This window comes from Labrus mixtus, chromosome 14 (genome assembly GCF_963584025.1).
Source record: "Labrus mixtus chromosome 14, fLabMix1.1, whole genome shotgun sequence".
In the NCBI taxonomy this organism is placed as follows: Eukaryota; Metazoa; Chordata; class Actinopteri; order Labriformes; family Labridae; genus Labrus; species Labrus mixtus.
In genome coordinates this window covers 4,730,764-4,749,642 of record NC_083625.1, presented here as the reverse complement: position 1 = coordinate 4,749,642, position 18,879 = coordinate 4,730,764, and the positions used below count along the sequence as shown (strand labels likewise).

At 40.8% G+C, this 18,879-nt stretch overlaps 1 protein-coding gene across 12 annotated transcripts in view; it reads right to left on the bottom strand.

Moving 5' to 3' along the window:
- ncam1a (neural cell adhesion molecule 1a) overlaps positions 1–18,879 on the bottom strand; it is a 284,217-nt gene that overhangs the window by 71,151 nt on the left and 194,187 nt on the right. For all 12 annotated transcript variants that reach the window (XM_061056405.1, XM_061056406.1, XM_061056409.1 and 9 more), the window contains exons 4-8: positions 18,003–18,146; positions 11,153–11,290; positions 10,032–10,149; positions 5,687–5,847; positions 4,232–4,374 (exon numbers count right to left, since the gene is read on the bottom strand). In XM_061056405.1, the coding sequence (XP_060912388.1) occupies positions 4,232–4,374; positions 5,687–5,847; positions 10,032–10,149; positions 11,153–11,290; positions 18,003–18,146 (704 nt within the window). The remainder of the gene's footprint in view (positions 1–4,231; positions 4,375–5,686; positions 5,848–10,031; positions 10,150–11,152; positions 11,291–18,002; positions 18,147–18,879) is intronic.

Below are 18,879 nucleotides of genomic sequence, written 5' to 3'. Positions count from 1 at the left end.
GAATGACCGTCCGATGAAAATTAGTGACAGCTATTACCAAATGATCAGCGGGATTTTTCTGATTACAGCCGCATTTAATCAAAATTGATCTGACAGTGATAGATAGGAAAGAGAGGGACGGTGACAGGCTGTGAATGGAAAGAAAAAAAAAAAAGTGGAGATACTGGTTGACAACTGCAAGTGGGGACGGGCAAGTCGTGTGTTGCAGGTGGAAGATAAGATTCAGTAGCTCAGAAAACAGGCCGTGAATGCACCGTGCTGTGTCAATGCCTCCACTGATTGGCAGTCATAAATGGCACAGTTAATGGGAAAAAAAAAACTAGAGACTACCTTAGCTGTATAAAATGTATAAATCCTCCTGCACAAATGGGAAGAACAGTCAAACACTCACAAAAAAAACATGTTTTATTACTGAACAACCTTCACAATCAACGTTCTTAAAAATCAAGGTTTGCCCTTCAGAAAGAACTAGAAGCAAGACCATTGTGTCATTCAATTTAAAAGTAAAAAAACACCAAAGTGTGACTGTAAGATTACTTCAGCACACTACTGACAATCCTGTCAAACCTTAACTCAGAATGAAATTATCTTTTTTTTTTTGCTTTTCATTTTATGAAACCAGGATGGAGCCATGCCACCAGCAGAGAAAACTCTCTCCGTTCATTTCAGCTTTTAGCAGCGTATCCGTCTTCACCGAGCTGCATTACGGCTCAGTTATACTCTACGCCTGATTTACATGCAGATACAGAAGGAGACTTCTGATGGTGCTCTGCATTTATTTCATCTTTGTCTTTTCTGCACGTTTTCTGGAAAGACCAAACGTTGCAATACCACCGAAGATCGTGGGGGCCGTGTTGAGCAGTGACGCCGACACTTAAAGCCAGACAAGCGACAAACAGTGAAGAAGAACACTGGTGGAACTTTTCCATGAAAGATTGTGACGTACATCCCATTGTAAATGACATGGGAGTGTATGGGTAGAGAAGGTTACATTCTGTAAAACCTTGGAATCTATTTTCACAAGTGAAGAGCGCATAAATAATCTTTTAGAATGTTTTTAAAGAGTTGTGTAAAAATGTTGCCTCATCATGCTCCCACTTGATTTAATCTTTGATCAAAGTCTAGTGCACACTCCAAAATTCTGGATTTCATTTGATTACTTTCAAAGGAATTAATTTGCTTAAAAGTCTTAATCAGCTTGAAATTATCTGCTTCTTCTCGTTTCACATTCTCCAAAGTATCAATCAAAGAATCTTTCACCAAGCATGCTATTTTAAAGGCTTGTTGTGGTGTAAAGTTTGCCACATTTTTCTGACCTTATTTCCTAAAATCTAAAAAATGTGCGACTTGTCTTCAGTCACCTGCGCACAAGGCTGACTGAAAAATAGAAAAATCAATCATGATGCTGGGAAGGTTCTCGTTAGAATTAATGGAGCCTTTGATTGGAAACAACCACTCCTAACTTCTGCTTGCTTCCACTCAATTCCCCCCCCCCCCCCCCCCCCCCAAAAAAAAAAAATTGCTGTAATTGCTCTTGGAATGAAACACAAATAACAAACTGTGGAAGCAGTAACAAGTAAACACTGAAGGGATGTTTGTTCTTTACATTAATGGTATTCAAAATTCTCAAACAAAGAAGAAACATAGATTGTAAACCAGAGGCATCGAAACAAACACATTTGTTCATATTCTTGTCGGTCCCTTGACTTGAAAAGCAATCATGTTGTGTCTACTTTTACTCTGCATTTGGACAGGAGAGGCTTGACAGGGCAAAGCATGATGTAGCATATTTCTCTTTTGCCTGCATTTCATTCTGAGTCAGTCACACATGCTGTACTTCATCCCGCTGCTGTAAATACTAAGAGGGGTAAAAATAGTCCCCGCTAAGCCACAGGGGCCCAGCTGTTTCAACACTGAACACCTTGTTGGTTCTGGTCTTTATGTGGACTTTGACAATGAAAAGTGTGGAATTAAAAAACCAGCACGATTCAACAACATGCCTCTGAACAATGCTGCTAGAAAAGATGGTGCAACATTCATAACTGTCTTTAACAGTTTGACGATGTGATCCAAAAAGTAGAACGGCTCATTTCACAGTGATGTGTTTGATGTTAAATAACGCTCTACATGGCAGCTTGAATTCATCACACAGCACCGGCTGAACACGGCGAGCACAGAGCGCTGAGGTAAAGTAGGCCAGGTTTGGCCCAAATAGTGTGCAACTCAGTCTCTTCCTGTCCTGTGGGAAATACCAGGACAGGTGCTTTCACAGCGTTTACTGTGCATGTCTCCAAGAATAGAACACCTGGTGTGACACGCATGTATCAGTTTGGCCCAATCATAATATTTCCCTGCGGCAGGTGGCAATTTTTAGCAACAGTAGCCCAGAGGATGGAAACCCTTGAAAAAAAAAAAAAAAAAGAGATACACAACTTTCATGGAGGTGTATTGGTGTTTATGTAGTTTTAATGCAAGCTGATGTTCCAACATACAAGTTCTTTTATTTTCCTGGATCCAGAAACCTGCTAGCGGCAGCAAGGTAATTATCTTAACAGTGTGCATTCACAGCAGAAAATGATCCCTCTGAAGTGACTAATCCATCTACTCCTCACATGGCGCATGTTGTCAGAAGACACCATTAAGATGGATTTCTCAAAATTAGACCGTTTTAATGAACAGATAAGAGCATAACAATAGACTCCGGGATGAGATTTTCTCTTCAGCCTAGCGACTGCCGAACACACTGTGACCAGTGTTAAGGGAGAAAAAATGCACGAGGATGGTATTCATAGCACACTTGCTTAAGAAGCCTTTTTACAGTGTTCTGCAGCCAGCACTTTAATCCAGTGTTATCGCTGCCGCTCCTGAAGGACACGAGGAGGAAAAAACGAGGATATATATACCAGAGCGTGACAAAGAGGCATAACCCGTATGTGGCTTTATGTGCAAAGACTTCCTTACTCTTATATCATGTCCAGCCGGAGGAAAAGTGCCGACTCATTTTTTTAAAGTGTATAATCACAGAAATGTGTCAGAGGCAGCAGAAGTGAGCATTACACATCTGTTTTTGAGATAGAAGGAGACTCTGGAGCAGGAGGTGTTTACACTGCCATCACTAAGCTTTATCACTGAAATCACTCTAGCGTGGCTTTAACCAAGTCTCAGTATATTTTCTGAGAATTCCCAATGAGGAGTCCACATAGTTATTTTACAGAGACATTCCACCTTTTTTATGCTAATGATGAATGTGAAGTGAAGTGTTACATAAACTCTGAGCCACACAGGGGGAAAGCCATGCCATGGCACTGACTGGAAATTGGTTTTCATGGCAGTCTGCACCCTGCCCCCTCCAGCATTGGTGATGGGAACGTACAGAATCATTAGTGCAATTCCAGCAGTACTAGAGAAGTCTGCAGATAGTTTAGCAAAAAAGGAAAAAGATTCCGAACTTTGCTAAAATTTAAATTCAAGTGGTGATCCAGGATTCTATAAAAACAGTTTGGAGGGTATGAGGCACAGCGAGTGGCTGGAGCTGACGGGCCAACTCATTGGCTACTAATGGGCTGAAAACAAAACACAATGTAGTCTAACAATGAGTCAATCTGTGGCTTCATTACTCAAACATATATATGTAAATATTGGTGGATGTTTCAGTTATGTAATAGATTGGTGTCATGCTCTGGTTTTCTTGGATAAATCAAAGTTTAGAAGAGCAGTTCCTCAAGGAGTCCACTAACAGTACATGTAATTGGTTAACAAGGTCTGCAGAGTGTGAGCTCTAAAGACAGAACAGTGCAGATCACCACTGACACTTTGCCCACATTTTCTTGTAGCATTTGAGGACTTCAATTCAAGCTTTTTGTCCAATTGAACCGCGCAGGATTAAATTAAAAATTGGGACATTTATTCACTGGAAAGGGGATACATTAGAATGCAAATTCATGTTTGGTATTTGGTTTGATGGGCGCATAATCCAACATGAAAAAGCAGAGCTATTTCATGAGAGTTGTGGAACACAAAAGTTGGATGTTTGAAATGTTTGTTGAATAAATGCACTACCTTCATAAAGGTCTACCTCCAGATGTAACAGCCTGTGTAAACGTCTTGTGCTGATATTGAAGGATGCCTTAAGAGATTGTAAAACTCCAGTATGTGTTTGAATAGGTTGCCTGTTTGAAGGTTCATTGACCGCTTTCATTGTTACAAAAGAAAAAAAAAAGTCCTGTCGTACCTGTTCTCCTTCAGTGAACACCCTGTTTTCAAAACTCCAGGAGATGGCGGGCGTGGGGTCGCCTGAAGCCTCGCAGGTCAGGGTGACCTCCTCGTCGAACTCTGCGGCAGTCTGGTTATTCAGGTAGGTAATCTTGGGTTGCACTGTAAAACAAGACAAGACAAAAAATGTAGCATGGCTCCCTTACAGCTGACATTTCCCCACATAAAGTTACTCACGGGGATGCTTTCAGGCCTCTTGTAGAACATACCGATTAATCGGACCAGCAGATAGTATCGGCCGATATTAGCAAACCCAGTGACTAACGGTATCGGCTAATTTTATCCCCTAGATGTATTCACCAGTCAAACAGCTTTTTATTTGAGATTCATTGTATGACACTAGCAGTTCTCTTTCACCAGCAGAGGGCGCTATATGGATTACAACAAACATCATCAGTCTCCAGAGTGTCAAGCAGTGATGCACCTACATGGGCAGTTACTGTCCTGTTGAATGACCATCTTGTTTACATTATTTATCTTTTCCACAAGTGTTTGAAAACGGCAATTGATAAAGATATGTAATAAATGTGTGAATGTATATATCTATCTCTACAGATCGAACATAGATCTAAGAACGATATCGGCCGATATGTTGGTATCAGATTTTTTCTCTCCCAGATCGCGGTATCGGCCTCATTACTGATATATCCGTCAGGCCCTACTATTTTTGTCTCTACCAACGTCTGAGGACACACAGCTGAATTCTTAGCAGCTGGATGTTTGACCTACTTGAACAGCTGGCTTGCTGTGTTGTTTAAAATCTGTGCAGGTAAAGTGTATTTTTATCTGAGCTGGGTTTTTTTTTTTTTTTCCCGCTGATGAACATCATCCTGCAACTGAAGAAATGGGGTCTGAATGTGGTGGAGTTAGTGAGCAGTAAAAACACAAATAATGACCCATAATTAGCTAAAACCCATCAGTAGAGCTGCTGCAGAGGTGGCTTATGATCCTCTGTGTTATTCTGCAGAATCTTCACCATCGAGCTTAGTCTTACCCATTCTCTAAACATTATCATCAGTGCAGCTTTAAATAGCCGTTACATATTGTTAGCATGGCCGTAGTAAAGCGTACAGACGGGCTTCATTAGAGTTGTGGTTTCATACCCCATTGACCCATAATAGAGCTGCAAGCACATGATTACATAAGGCTGCTGCGCATTTCCTCATGAGGAGAAACTCTAGTGTGATATCTTTCAATGTCCTTCGGGGTGGCTTAATTAGTTTTCAATAGGACACGCTTTCTTTAAAACCCCTGCGCTTCACGCTGTGTAACCCTGCACCCGGCCACTGGATAAGCCGTAGAGGCGCGTACAGCAAATGTCAATAAGTACAAAAGGAAAAGGCCAGAGAGAGAGAAAAAAGACCCTCAGCGTTCCCACTGAGCTATCATAGGAGAAACTGAGTTATTCTCTTACCGAACACGTTCAGGCTGACTTCCTCTGCTTTCTCCCCCGCCTTGTTCTTGGCGATGCAAGTGTAATCTCCTTCGTCCACTTTCTTGACGTCTTTTATTAACAATTCCGATCCGTCCTCGTTCAGGCTGTACTTATCGCCCGTTTCAAGGACGATGTTGTTACTGTAAGAGACGGGGGGAGAAAAAAAGAAAAAGAGGGAAAAGACATGGGAGGGTGAGAATTTGGAAATGTTCGCTTTTACATCTTGAGGAGCTGACAAGTTCCTTTTTTCTGACACGCTGACAATGATGCGTTTGGGGAGGGGGGGGGGGGGGTTATCTCAGGAGGGAAACCAGCTGGTACACAACAAAGACTGGGAAACCCCAAAAAAAAGCTGCCCTGTGCTGAAGTTCTCCAACACATCCTGAGCTTTTTGTTTGCCCTAGCTCTCCTTTAGCCTTTACAAATCTGTGTTTTAAGAGAGGCCATGCACCAATTCGATTATAATGTGGTTCTTTTTCAGTTCTGAGAAGCTGAGGCTTCACTGGAGGTTGCAATCCTGTTTGAGGAGAATTAGGTATTTGTATGCCTCAAATGGCAACCTTCCCGAAGCCTTTTCGCAGGGAGACAGTGAATGACAAATAACAAACAAGAGCTTTACCCGTCTGTTTTTCCAGTGCCTCACCCATCTGTACCTCGCTTCAACCTCCCTGCTTCCCTCAAATCTCTCTCTCTGAAAGGCACTGCGTGTCCCTGAACCTCAGCTTCGACGTCACCCACCGGCTTTACTGTACGGGACAACAGCTGTGAGAAACATCAGGGAGTTCGATGGTCTTATTTGCTTCCTCTGCACAGCGCCGGTGCTGCTGTGTGACAGCCCTAAATTATGCACCATGAATATGTAAGCGCACTAAGCAAACAGCTTTACGAGGAGAAATGATAGGTGGTTGGTATTTGTCAAACTGGAGAGGTGATCAAGTATCCCCAATTTACACTGAAGAAAGTTAGTCGAGATATATTAGTCTAATACAAAAATCCATCACACGGCTTGTGTGTTAAGTCATTACTCTCTTCCTAGTTGGTTTTGAATCTAAAGAGTTCAGAAAGTCGGTGTCATTCTCGATTTATTTTGAGGTGATTTAGAGATTGTTGGATACCAATTCCACTTTATGAACTTGTTTATCTTCTTTTCTTCCGTCTATTAATGTCACAGTAGTTCTATTAAAATTGGATTGGATCTGCTCCAGCCCCCCGCGACCCCAAACGGACTGATGTAGTTAACGATACTGCCAGCACATATTTGTACTGGAGGCAGTTTCTAAATTGGACCAACTGTATTTAAATACAGACAAATCTCTTTCAAAAATGTCTCTACTTATCCTGCCAAAGATCATCTGTTAGAGAAAGAAGCATCACTATGTAATACTTTTGCATGACTGTGATTTTACTCCTTTGAGATTACCAGAACAAATAAAAGGTTTCTTGTTCGGTGAAACTATAAGGTTATTAAGTTTGTCTGTACTACTCATCAGAATGTCCAATCTAAGTCAGAAATGAATACCTTAAGTATTCATACAAAGAACCTGTATGCATAAAACATCTCTCCCATCAACAAAGTGACAGGATAAGTTGTATTAAATGCCTAAACTACAGATTGTTAATGCAACCCCTAACCCGTCGTGTGAATCATGACTGTATTGTGTGTCAGGAACAGAGGTGGGCATGTTGTGACATCAGTGTCGAGTCTTTAAACCTTGTGCATCAGATCTCAGAGTGGGTGTGTGAATCATCCGAGCGAGTAACTTTAACAATGGCCAGTGGCACTGACAAATCCTGTCGTCCTGAGGGGCTTCCATTAAGCCCTCTTGTTGTTGTTGTTGTTATTTGGTAAGTCTGGAGATGATGTTGGAAAGATACGATGTGCAAGTTACCCTGGCTGTTGATATTTTAGTGAGATACACCAATACATATGTGAGATTTGATTTAGTTCAGCTTCATTTCAGGATGATAATTCTATCAGGGTATTCAAAATGAAAATATTTTTCTGATTTGTGAGTTTTAGTTCCTAATTATTGAGTTTAAACTAAATAAATTCCAGAAGATAAATCATTTTTCATATTTTGCATCTGAAGTCCTTTACTGAATTTCCTCTATAAACACTGTTGATCAACAGATACCCCGTGCAAAGCCTCTATGGTCTCAAGTGCACACAGTTGAAGGAACATAACATGAAAAAATCTAAACTCTGTGGCACACTGAAGATAACTTTACTGTAGAGCGAATACTATTGGTCCTTCGATGCTCCATTAAATTTTTTTCAGAAATGCACATCGGCAGTACCATGTCATATTTTTAATCCAATGCTTGAATTTTTTACATTTTAAATCCAAGGCATTTTTGCGCACATGCTACGGCTGAGCCAAATTTCAACTTTACAAGCAGCTTGTGCGACCAGGTGCACCTCCACTTCTGAATAAAATATGCACAAGTGCCTCGTATTTAACCACAGAGGAAACGGTATGGCATTGAAAGAGCGTGTGCAGAGTGGAAACCTGCCTAATAACACTCATCAGAGCTGTTCTTGCACTTGTTACAGTGATGAAAATATAAATACATGTAAATCTCATCATTTCACCCACACAACTACTTGAAGGCAAGGCCACGCAAATCCATATTCATGCCCTATTTACAAACACTTCACAGCTCTAGCTTCCCCTGAAATCTATATGTGGTGCATATGGAGTCCTGCAAAACAGAGAAGAGAGCAGCAGCACCGGAGAGGGAGAAATGTTACATCTCATTTATTTCAGACTTGATCAGAAGGCTCAATTTATAGGGAGGGCAAAAAAAAGTGGATTAGTTCTGAACACACAATTTGCACTTCTGGTTGGTTTTGAAGTAGCCTTTTAGAGGGCTTGTTTGGAGCTCTTCTAGATTTACATATTTAATGAGCACAATAAGAAAAAAACTATGTTTAAAATTTAAGGAACCAAGTCTACTCTTCCTTTTTTAGGCTGAAAAATTGGCTACAGATTGGCGAGCCATTCAAGCATCATGTTGATCTTTACAATCAATCAATCATTATTTGTATGGCGCCAATTCATAACAAGTGTGATTTTGAGACGCTTTTAGAAAAGAGCATACGGGATGATACGCAGGCAGGATTTCTCCTTTTTATTCCTCGCGTTCCTGTTGTCCACACTTCCTTGGCGCCGAGGTGGAGGTCAGACAGGCCGTGTGTTAATGAGGACGGAGGTGGTTGAGGGGACGACACGGTCAGAGGGTGGCGGCTGGGCGCAGGGTGGCATGTTAAACAATAAGATGACTGATATTTGCCAAAAGTAACTCAGAAACTTTGTTTTTAGGGTCCTACATGTTGATATGAAAGACATTTATCAGACCCAGTTCTATCCTCAGTGTGTCTGCACCCTGTCGTTGGCACTGTGTCCAGCAGCTGGAGACAGAGGGCAGAGATAGCCCAACGACTCCAGCGAGGAAACTGTCCACCTGATTAATACACATCCCTGTGACACGGTCAATAGAGTGCATCCTGTTCCTGAAGGGCGCAGTCCCACCTTTAAACAAGTGTCATTGATAAAGCAACACCCTGCTCTCCTGCACTAAAGATAAACCTCAGGTCTTCTTAGATTAGGACAGTGTGTAACTAAGTGAAGTGAACCTGGACTTAACTGCAACCATTAGATTAACAGCTGGACTTCTCGAAATGCTAAGGAAGAAAAGCCAAAGGAGACGAACCTCACTTAATCCTTGATCTGGCTTTAGGCAAAGCACAAAATACAGACGTCTGCTAACAACTCATTTCTACTTTTTAAGGTGGAAGTAATGAGAGGTTTTAGGTAGAAAGTGAAGATAACTCTGAGGATTGAACTCAAACATGATACCCGAGTGATAAAAGATCTGTAACAGAAGCCTTGCAGCTTATAAAAAACAACATTTAGAGATGTTATAATGATTTTTTTAGTCGTCTGATCCTTATTCTGGGAACATTTCTTATGCAAGCAGAAAAGAAAACGGCAGCCCTTGAGTTGCAGTGTTGGATTCACAGCTTTACACTGGATATCATATTTATGAAATCCATTCAAACGTATGCAAATGGCCTCTCTGTTCGGACAGATCTAACAGTGCAAGTGGAACCAGCAGTAATGCATTAGATGTCATAACAAGTGTTTGTTTTTGTGTTTTTATCATCATGTTTTACGAGGATCTGTGTAAGGTTTTTGTCTTCTCTTTATTCCTGCTGTGATGTTTTCAGTATTTTTGGGGGGTAAGTATTTATGACAGCTCAGATGCAGCCCTGATCCTACTCTATTAAGCACATATGCCATTGGCAGCAGTGATGACGTACTGTGCCCAGGTGACGGTGGGTTCAGGGAAGCCGTCTGCGTCGCAGGCCAACAGAGCCGTGCTTCCGATGTCCGCCGTGGCGTTGACGTCCAACAGCCTGGGACGGATGGTGGGAAGAACTGAAAAAGACATGGCAACGGTTAGGCACAGGATTTTTAAAGATCCCCTGCAGAGATTGTTTAAAGTATCTGATGAGGTAAACTGTAAATCTCTGCATAAAATTATGAATCTAAAAATGACATCATGTGGCGTTTCTGTGTGATGTACTTCCTGTTTTATTACTGATTGTCATGATGGTTAAAAAATAAGATTTTGGAAGTAAATGAAAACTTTTACACACCTTAAGCCCAAAAGTGTTTTCTTTTAAAACATGAATCATACCCACTACATGACAAAATACAATAAAAGAAGAGTCGACTACAGGAAACTAGGGCAATTTAAAATGAATTTAAATTCTGATTTGCCTTAATATGCAACCATGAAGAAGTATGTAAGCATTACAGAACATCACAAAGCCTTCCACTTTCTGCAAATGTAACTGTTCTACCTGTTGATTATATTGCGATATTTGTGTTTCCACAAGAATTTCTGTAAAAAGAATTTAAAGGATCAATCAATCAATCAATTTTTATTTGTATAGCGTCAACTCATAACAAGTGTTATCTCGAGACACTTTACAAAAAGCAGGTAAAAGACCTTACTCTTTGTCTGTTAACGTTACAAAAGAGCAGGTAAAAAGACCTTACTTATTGTTATGTTACAAAGATCCGGCCTATCCATCATGAGCACTTGGATGGACAGGATAGGAATCATTTAAGGGTCATAGGTATCAAAATCAAAGTTACATGACATTCCTGCTAATATGTGTTCAGATGTCATGCTGTGGACTAAAGAAACGGACTGGCTGATGACAGATGTACAGATCACATCAAACCAACGTTCATGGAAAAATACAGTAATTAATTAATTAATTTTTTTTTGTTTACAAATCCAAGGCTTTAAAATAACATTTCTACATATTTCAGGGTCGACACCCCAAAAATGTTGAGCAACTTTGTTTCCTTTAGTTTAGGAGGTCGGGCGGAGAGCAGGAGGTGAACGTGAAAGAGACACAGTACTCACCGTTAACTACGACCTTGATCATCCTGAAGTCGATCTCTCCTCTGGCCATGACGCGAGCCTCGCAGTTGTACATGCCCTCATCTGTCTTCTTGATGCCGCGGATATGCAGGTGGCCATTACCCATGATCTTGAATCGCACTGAAACACAAAAGGCCAACAGAGGAAGGTTATTCATCAGGCACCGTAATCAAGATATAAAAATAGTTCATTTTAAATCTGGCTTGTACGGGCAGATAATGATGGATATGTTATGTGCTCTTTATATGCTTTTATGTCAACCTTTGTAAATGGTCTGTAACCTTGGCTTCAATGCTTTAAATATTAAGAATATCAAAATCTAAAAAAAGGCAACAAGACCTTAATTGAAGTGTGAAAGTTTGATTATGTCCTTCTGTTTAAAAAAAGAAATCTCCTCACAGTGCACTTAAATCAGGGAGAGGCTCAAGAGCATGATTTATAAAAACTGGAATACTTCAGTTAAATTCTCAGACAGGAAGCTGGAGCCAGAGTAAAAAGGGTCTAATTATCCCCGGTAATCAAGCGAGTGGTCGGAAGAACGCAGAGAGCCCTGCATGACACCGTGGCCACTCCAGACGTATTTCAGCCGTGTTTAACAACCGTCATAGAGAACCGACAAAGTGTTGCACCTATAATTAAAGCAGCCATAAACACACAGTAACAGAGTGCGCCGTCTTAACTGAAACCAGGTGTTGTTTCTCACACGTTTCAGGGGATCTGGGTCGTTCTTGTTTTTTTCCAAATGAGGAAAATTGCAGAAAAAAACCCACATTTCTCTGAAAGGTATGACCAGGAGAGACGTACTTTAAAACTCCCTAGTTTCAAAGTTGTAAACGGCTATTTATAGAGTTCTTGTTAGGTGGTTCTTTCACAGGCAGGCTCGTTCTCTCATTGGGGACGGGAGCTCCTCCGCTGCAGTCTAATGTAACAAGTTCAATATCCATGCTAATGAGCGGGTACCAGACTTGTGCTCCTATAGCCAAAGATGTGCGATAAAATAACTCAATTCATATAATCGTATGCTGAGTGCTGGAATAGATTTTGGCCTCGTCCTGCACGACGACCGTTATGTTATTATTTTACACCTCTTCAGTTATTATAATTAAGAACCTGCTGCCCTGCTGTAATCTAGCTAGCTCTATGATGTATTTTCTTGTGTGTTTTTTAGTCATGTCAAAGTCTAATTTCTGCCTTTGAACATGGAGAAGTATAAAAAGAAGTCATTTTCTATTCTAGGTTCTATTCAATACAAAACAATAACCAACATTTCTCCTTGTCACTTCTGAGTCTGAGCATTTTATTCCACAATCTCAGCGATTTGACAACATATTAAATCAATTTGATGCTACTTTCAAGTCTAAGAGGATTAAAATTGTTTCTTTTTTTCAGTTTCAATTGGATGTGTTGTGTGGTATGATCCACTTAGCTCAATCCTTAACTACTGCAAACTATCTCTATCATCCCAAAAACTGCCTCGCCACATGCATCATAATTTTAATTCATCTGTTAAAACATCTGTCCCCCTCTGACACCATTTTTTAAGTGACATTTTTGGGGCCTTTTTGCCTTTATTAGATTGGACAGCTGAAGAGAAACAGGAAATGATGGGTGGTGGAGAGAGTGGGGGGGGGGGGGGGGGGGGGGGGGGGGGTGACATGAAGCAAAGGGCAGAGGTGGGATTCCAACCCAAGGCCGCTGCGACGAGGACTATAGCCTCCGTACATGGGGAATGCTTCATAACCGCGAGGCTATCGGTGCCCCATTATCGGTTTAACATTTCGTTTTTGAACCAGGAGAGTATCTGCAATCACTTTGGCTGTCATCCTTATGTCTGCCTTGTTCATGTTCATATCACTTCAGTGTTGTCACCTATCCCGGGGGCCTGAATCATTACATGAACAAGCGACTTAGCAGCAGCTGCACACCAACCTGACGCTGATTGGCTAACTGGACGACACCTCGAGACAACTATCCACATTCCACACAGGCTGCTGCGTTAATGTCAGACATTTTTGTTTCTTCTAGCAGTGCATATTAAGCAGTAGCTTCAGGGCATCTCATCATAAAACATATTTTCAATACCTTAATACCCAAAATAGGAATCCCTATGATACAGCACTTTGTAATTGTACTAGTATAAGTGTTAATTACAGTTATTGTCTGTAGAAGTAATAGGAATATAACTGATATAAATGTACGGCTGAATGAATCCTTCTCTAACATTCAACATCTGCCAGCTCTGCAGGGCTCCCTCACATCCACCTGGCATGTTCCCAGAATCACAAACCTATCACCGAGCAGCACAGGCACGCTCAACACTTTCAAAATGATGCTAGAATATGTTGATCTTCTTATGAAAGGGCTCAGGGTTGTGGTATGAACCAACCAACCAACCAACATATAAAGCAGTTAAAATGAGTTCCACCTCTACTGACTCTTTTGTTATGAGGACTTTAACTCCTGATAATGATATTTGTATCTGCTTCATGATGCATATGTTTTCATGGCTGGTTTGGTTTAGCTTCCTGGCTCGGCAGCCAATAGGAAGGCAGCATCAGGAGGAAACTGTGTACAGCTGTGTGTTATCCATAGTTAGGCGTGTAGCTGACATGATTGACAGGTGGGCGCGATGAAGCGGTTCATCAAGAGGCTTAAAACCCGCCTTCAGGCTTCGTCCATTAATATTTACAGTCTATGATTTGAACATTCTGTTTTTTTTTCACTTTGAGAAATCATTGTAATATAATTGTCTTCATTCTGTCTCCTGGCTTGTGCACGAGTAAAATAGATTTAATTCTCTCTCTAGGTACAGAGACTTGGAAAATATATTTTTATCTTTATTCGGTTTATTTTGCTCATGTCTAGATATTTCATTTCTAACTTTGAGCGTGGGCTCAGTGTAGAATCCAAACAGAAGAGAGAGCTTTACGTTCCCTTAACCAGCTGTTAATCCATGATACGTTGACACGTCTGACAACGACAACATTTTGATGGGAACATTAACAACGCAGCACGCAGCGTATGGTGAGGTCAACTGCTGCTCTGAGGAAGATTGCATAAGCAGTTTTCAGTTTTCACTGTCGGCTGCAATTAGTGGTTTTTCCAGTGAAAAACACATTCCTTGACCAGACTCCAAGAATAAAGGCGGGCTTAGCACAACACTGTGGCGACTGCAAGCTCTCCAGCGGTCACCAAAAGGAGGGGTTACTGCGAGGTTAAAATAGGCCCAGGCCAAGTGTAAAACAAAGGCAGCAGAGGGAAGTTGGAGTTGAACTCTCTGAGGTGAAGCTGCTCTGAACTCTTGTTTCCTGCTGCAGCTTCAGTTGTTGCCAGATTAAATAATTAATTGGACAAGAAAATATATAAATATACTACCATTAAGGCCCTCCTCATGTTAGTTGGAGGTGGGGGAAATGTTTATGACTTGTTACTTCATGGAGGACAGCAGCTGCAGTAAACCATAGATTTTACAATGGTTTCAAAATGTCCACAGAAAAGCTCCTCTCCTGCAGCACATTTCACCGTTCACTATACTCACACAGCGGCTGTTTGCCTGTTACGTCATGTTCAGGTTGGATAACGTTCTACTGTTTTGATCTGGGCTCAAAGTCATACAAATGTTGAAGCTTTCTCTGGATCGTTGGAGGGGACGGCCTGCTGTTTTGGACCACTTAGCGCATTGCTGACTATAAATGGTAATTGGTTATCCAACATGTTGTGCCAAGTTAAAATATAAATCCTAATGTTTCTCCTGATTTTGTTAGTTAAGAAATAGTTGTTTGAACTTTAAATTTGTAGAGTCCAGGCTGCCTTAAAATGTTAAGTTCACTTATTTCAGATGATAATGTGAGATACATTTGTATCAATTAAAAAAACAATCGTCATGAAACTAACTTAATTCTTGGCCAAACCGGGATTTGAACCAGGGACATACAGTATCTGCTTTTGACTAATCTACTTAAAGGCTTTATATGTGATTTTTTGATCCAGCAGATGTCGCCCTTGAGCACCAGCATGAAACCAAAACAACTCGCGCTGCATTGTTGTGTTAGCATGCTAATGCTAGCGATCTTTATTATACTCGTATCGTCACACTGATTGTAAATTTACCCGAAATGAGCGTGATCTAGAAACACAGTTAAGCAGTGAGTACAGTATGTTATTCTTCTTTTCTCTAGTCCCTCAATTAAACAACTTTTAGACGCGAGGGGAGGAGTCAGCCGGCCGTCCCGGCGATGTAAACAAAGTGAAGATAGGAAAACTCTGAAAACATCACAGACAGTGGGACTCGGGTGTTACACCCATTGTAGACAGTCATGACTCACAGAGTTATTTTCAGAGGATATACTTGATTTCTATTATATTTAAGTGTGAAAAATTGAATATAAAGCCTTTAACTTCAAATGAGTCAATTTTAAAAGTTTAAAAAATGTTTTGATGATATAAACAGATGATATTGAGATATCACAACATCTCCACTAACTAATCCTGCTAAATGTCGGAGGAAGAAGTGAATAATTCACCTCTACAGTGCTTATTTGTCTGGTCTCGTTAAAATCCTCACAGTTCCTCTACAACAGCACTAATTGCTTTAGTTCTGATCATCACGTAACAAAGCTCCAAATAATTTTTACTGGCACCAACGTTTCAGAACAAAAGGGAACGCCAGTGAAAAATAAGGATTAATATGCAGAGTTGTTTGACAAGTTTCTATAGACCTTTCGGAGCTTTTGTTCTGTTCGGGTTTGTTTTTTTTATTCCTGCTGTGACCATGACTCACTATGAGAATCCATTGTGCGGCTGTAAATTGAAGCTGATTACAGCCTTAAGTCCTCTGGAGCTGCAGCAAGATGCAAACTTTTCCAAACCTCCTTTCAAGCCTAAAATTGCTAAAGGCAATTCTCTTTGATATTGGGATTTTTCACAGAGTACCTTTAATAGTACAGATACTGCAGAGACACTTGGCAATCCCATGGGGATGGGGACTACACCCCAACAGAGAACGCCCAAAAACACTCATACACCGGTGTTAAAGGGTTTGGGGATTGCCTTCCACAAAAACCTGATTGTGTGCTGTGAGGTGGCTGAGAGGACTACTTGATATCTTTGACTGGTCTGTCGTGCTTTTATGTTGCAGATAATACTCATAATAAGTAGATGTAATGTTGTTTGAAGGGTGTATGAAAATAGTTATTTTTAGTACGTGAGAACAAATGCTGTTCAAACGAGACAAGGATAGCTTTTAGCAACATTTCAATGAGCATATAAGTAGAGACAATTGGAGGCTCAGTGCAGATATCTGTGCAGATTTAAAACATGAAATGGGTGCTATGTCAGTTTGAAGTAGACAATAACACATATAGAAGTCTGGACTGAATAGAGGTGTTTCATAGCCAAGCTGTTATAACCAGAATGACAGAGAAAGTCGTTTTTGGGTAACCACTATTTAAAAATGGAGCACAGAAGATCAGCCGAACATTGAACAAACAAACAAATCACAGTTTGAACATATTTATCTGACCACTTTAAAGCCTTCAAAGTCGCCCCAGAGAAAGAAAATCAGGTTTCTGTAATATTCTGGGCCTGATTGCAAACCCTTTCATGGAGCAGAAATGAGTGAGTGTGAGTTTTTATCATTTCTTTTTCTTTTTTGAGTCCAAAACAGATTCAATTATAATATCTGGGGCTTGAATTTAAATGTTTTTTTCTCTGTAAGAATTGCCATTTTTTACGGGAGAAACAAAACGATTAATGTGTTATAGGTGGCTCCAAGCTTCTGACTTAAACATATTTAACATAAATTAATTAGGTAATGTGAACAATGCCTTACAGCAAAAATTTAAAAATAGTTCCTAATCGTACTGGATCATTTCAGTGTGAGTACATACACTTCCTGGTTAAGGGAAATGGCAAAATAAAAGTGTATGTAAGCCCTTCAACTTCTGCCAAGCAGGTGACCTGAGGCTTCTCCCTCATTGGTTTGTCCACAGTTTCCCACTGGACGCAGCTCTCACCTCAGACACTGCAACTTTCATCGGTAGCAAATCGGTGTGATCTAATGTTTTTCATCTAGTGTTTCGACCACTGTGATAATGACACAACTGTAGCGTTACAGACTGTAGAGATGCAGAGAAAGTATCATCAATCTCTTGACTTAAAAAAACCGATCTAAAAGTAAATTGCCATTATGTTTTAGCATTAAGCTGAAGAGCTAAGACGTTACATCCCAGTCCATCTGTGAGACTTGGTGCCACTGGTGGTGGTGGTGTATGTGCTTCTTAAAAGCTAGTGTCTGTTTCTTCCGTCGGGAGAACTTTGGTAGAGCCGTACCCTAAAGAAATAAAAAATGACAATAAAGTGACAACGTAGGACGAGACTGCATCTTTATCTACTTTGTAAAAGCAGTGGCACACATATACTATTCGCCTGTTCCACTCTTTTTGGGGCTTCAGCTGGTGATATTTTCAGCCTCCAGAGTATTTCACTCTCTTTTAGGGTAATTTTAGGACCAATCTGCCCTCAGACATCTTTACTGGTGACAAAATCCACTCCTCGCTAGGCCAAAAAAATACAGTTTCCATGTTCAAGCATCGTCTATGAGGTCTAAGACTTCCCTGCTGAAAATGCATGGCTTAGTTCATAGATGTCGGGCAGCGTGAGAAGGAGAAGAGGAAAAGTGTGGCAAATTGATTGGAGAGCATGAATTGGCAGACAGCACTGGCAGGATGCTGAGGTTACTGCTCGAGGAGTCAGAGAGATGAGATGGGAAGACGGGTTGGAGGTGAGAAAGTAGTTCAAGCACTGGAACAGTTTGATGTTTGAATTGGCTCACCGTCTTTGGCAGCCTGGATCTTGGCGCCCTTATGCTTCCAAATGATGGTGGGCGGCGGCGAGCTGATCACATCGCACACTAGATCAGCGTCGTCGCCATCGTTGAACTCCTGTGGGCTGGGAGCGTCCTGGAAGGTGATCTTTTCTGTAGGGAGATGTGAAAAAAACACATGCATGACGCATTTAAAGACTATCTCAACTATTAGTCTGTCACTTCAAAAGGTGGAAACTGTCAAGTGGAAAATTCACACTTTAAAAAAAGATCTTACAGGTGATTAGTGGTGCAACGAGCCACCATATGGTTTAGAGTCTGCCTCTCTAAAGAATGTTTAGCTGGTTTGGATTTGAAATAATCACAGATGGTGTGAGTTCAGGTAAATATAGTTCAAAGAAGCTTTGCTTGCATTCAGAAATACACAAGGACTATCTGAAAATCCCCAGTTCCAATCTAGCTAAGACATGTGGGGACATATTGGGAAGCCCAAATATGGTTTCCATGGAGGCCCTATGTGTTAGTCAAGAATGATTGATAAGGGGCAATCGATTTGTTCCATATAAGGTCTACATGGGAAGCATTTAACTGAATTGGTTCTGCCACAGCGCTCACATTACTCTTTCAATGGCATCCCCAATTCTGAGGACTCTGGAGTATAACCCATGTGGGTCCCAATGCTAACTTACTTCAAAGCCACATTTTAGTCAACATAACAAGGTGAAGCCCATTAAAACCCATACTTGGATGTGTTGGCTGTGGTTATTCCAATGTGACATCCTGGGGTTACTGGTGCAATTGGTAAAAAAATATATTTTACCACAGCTCAGCCTCGGGCAAACCCAAAATCATCCCAAACTTTTTGGGCAAAAATTGGTCCAAAATT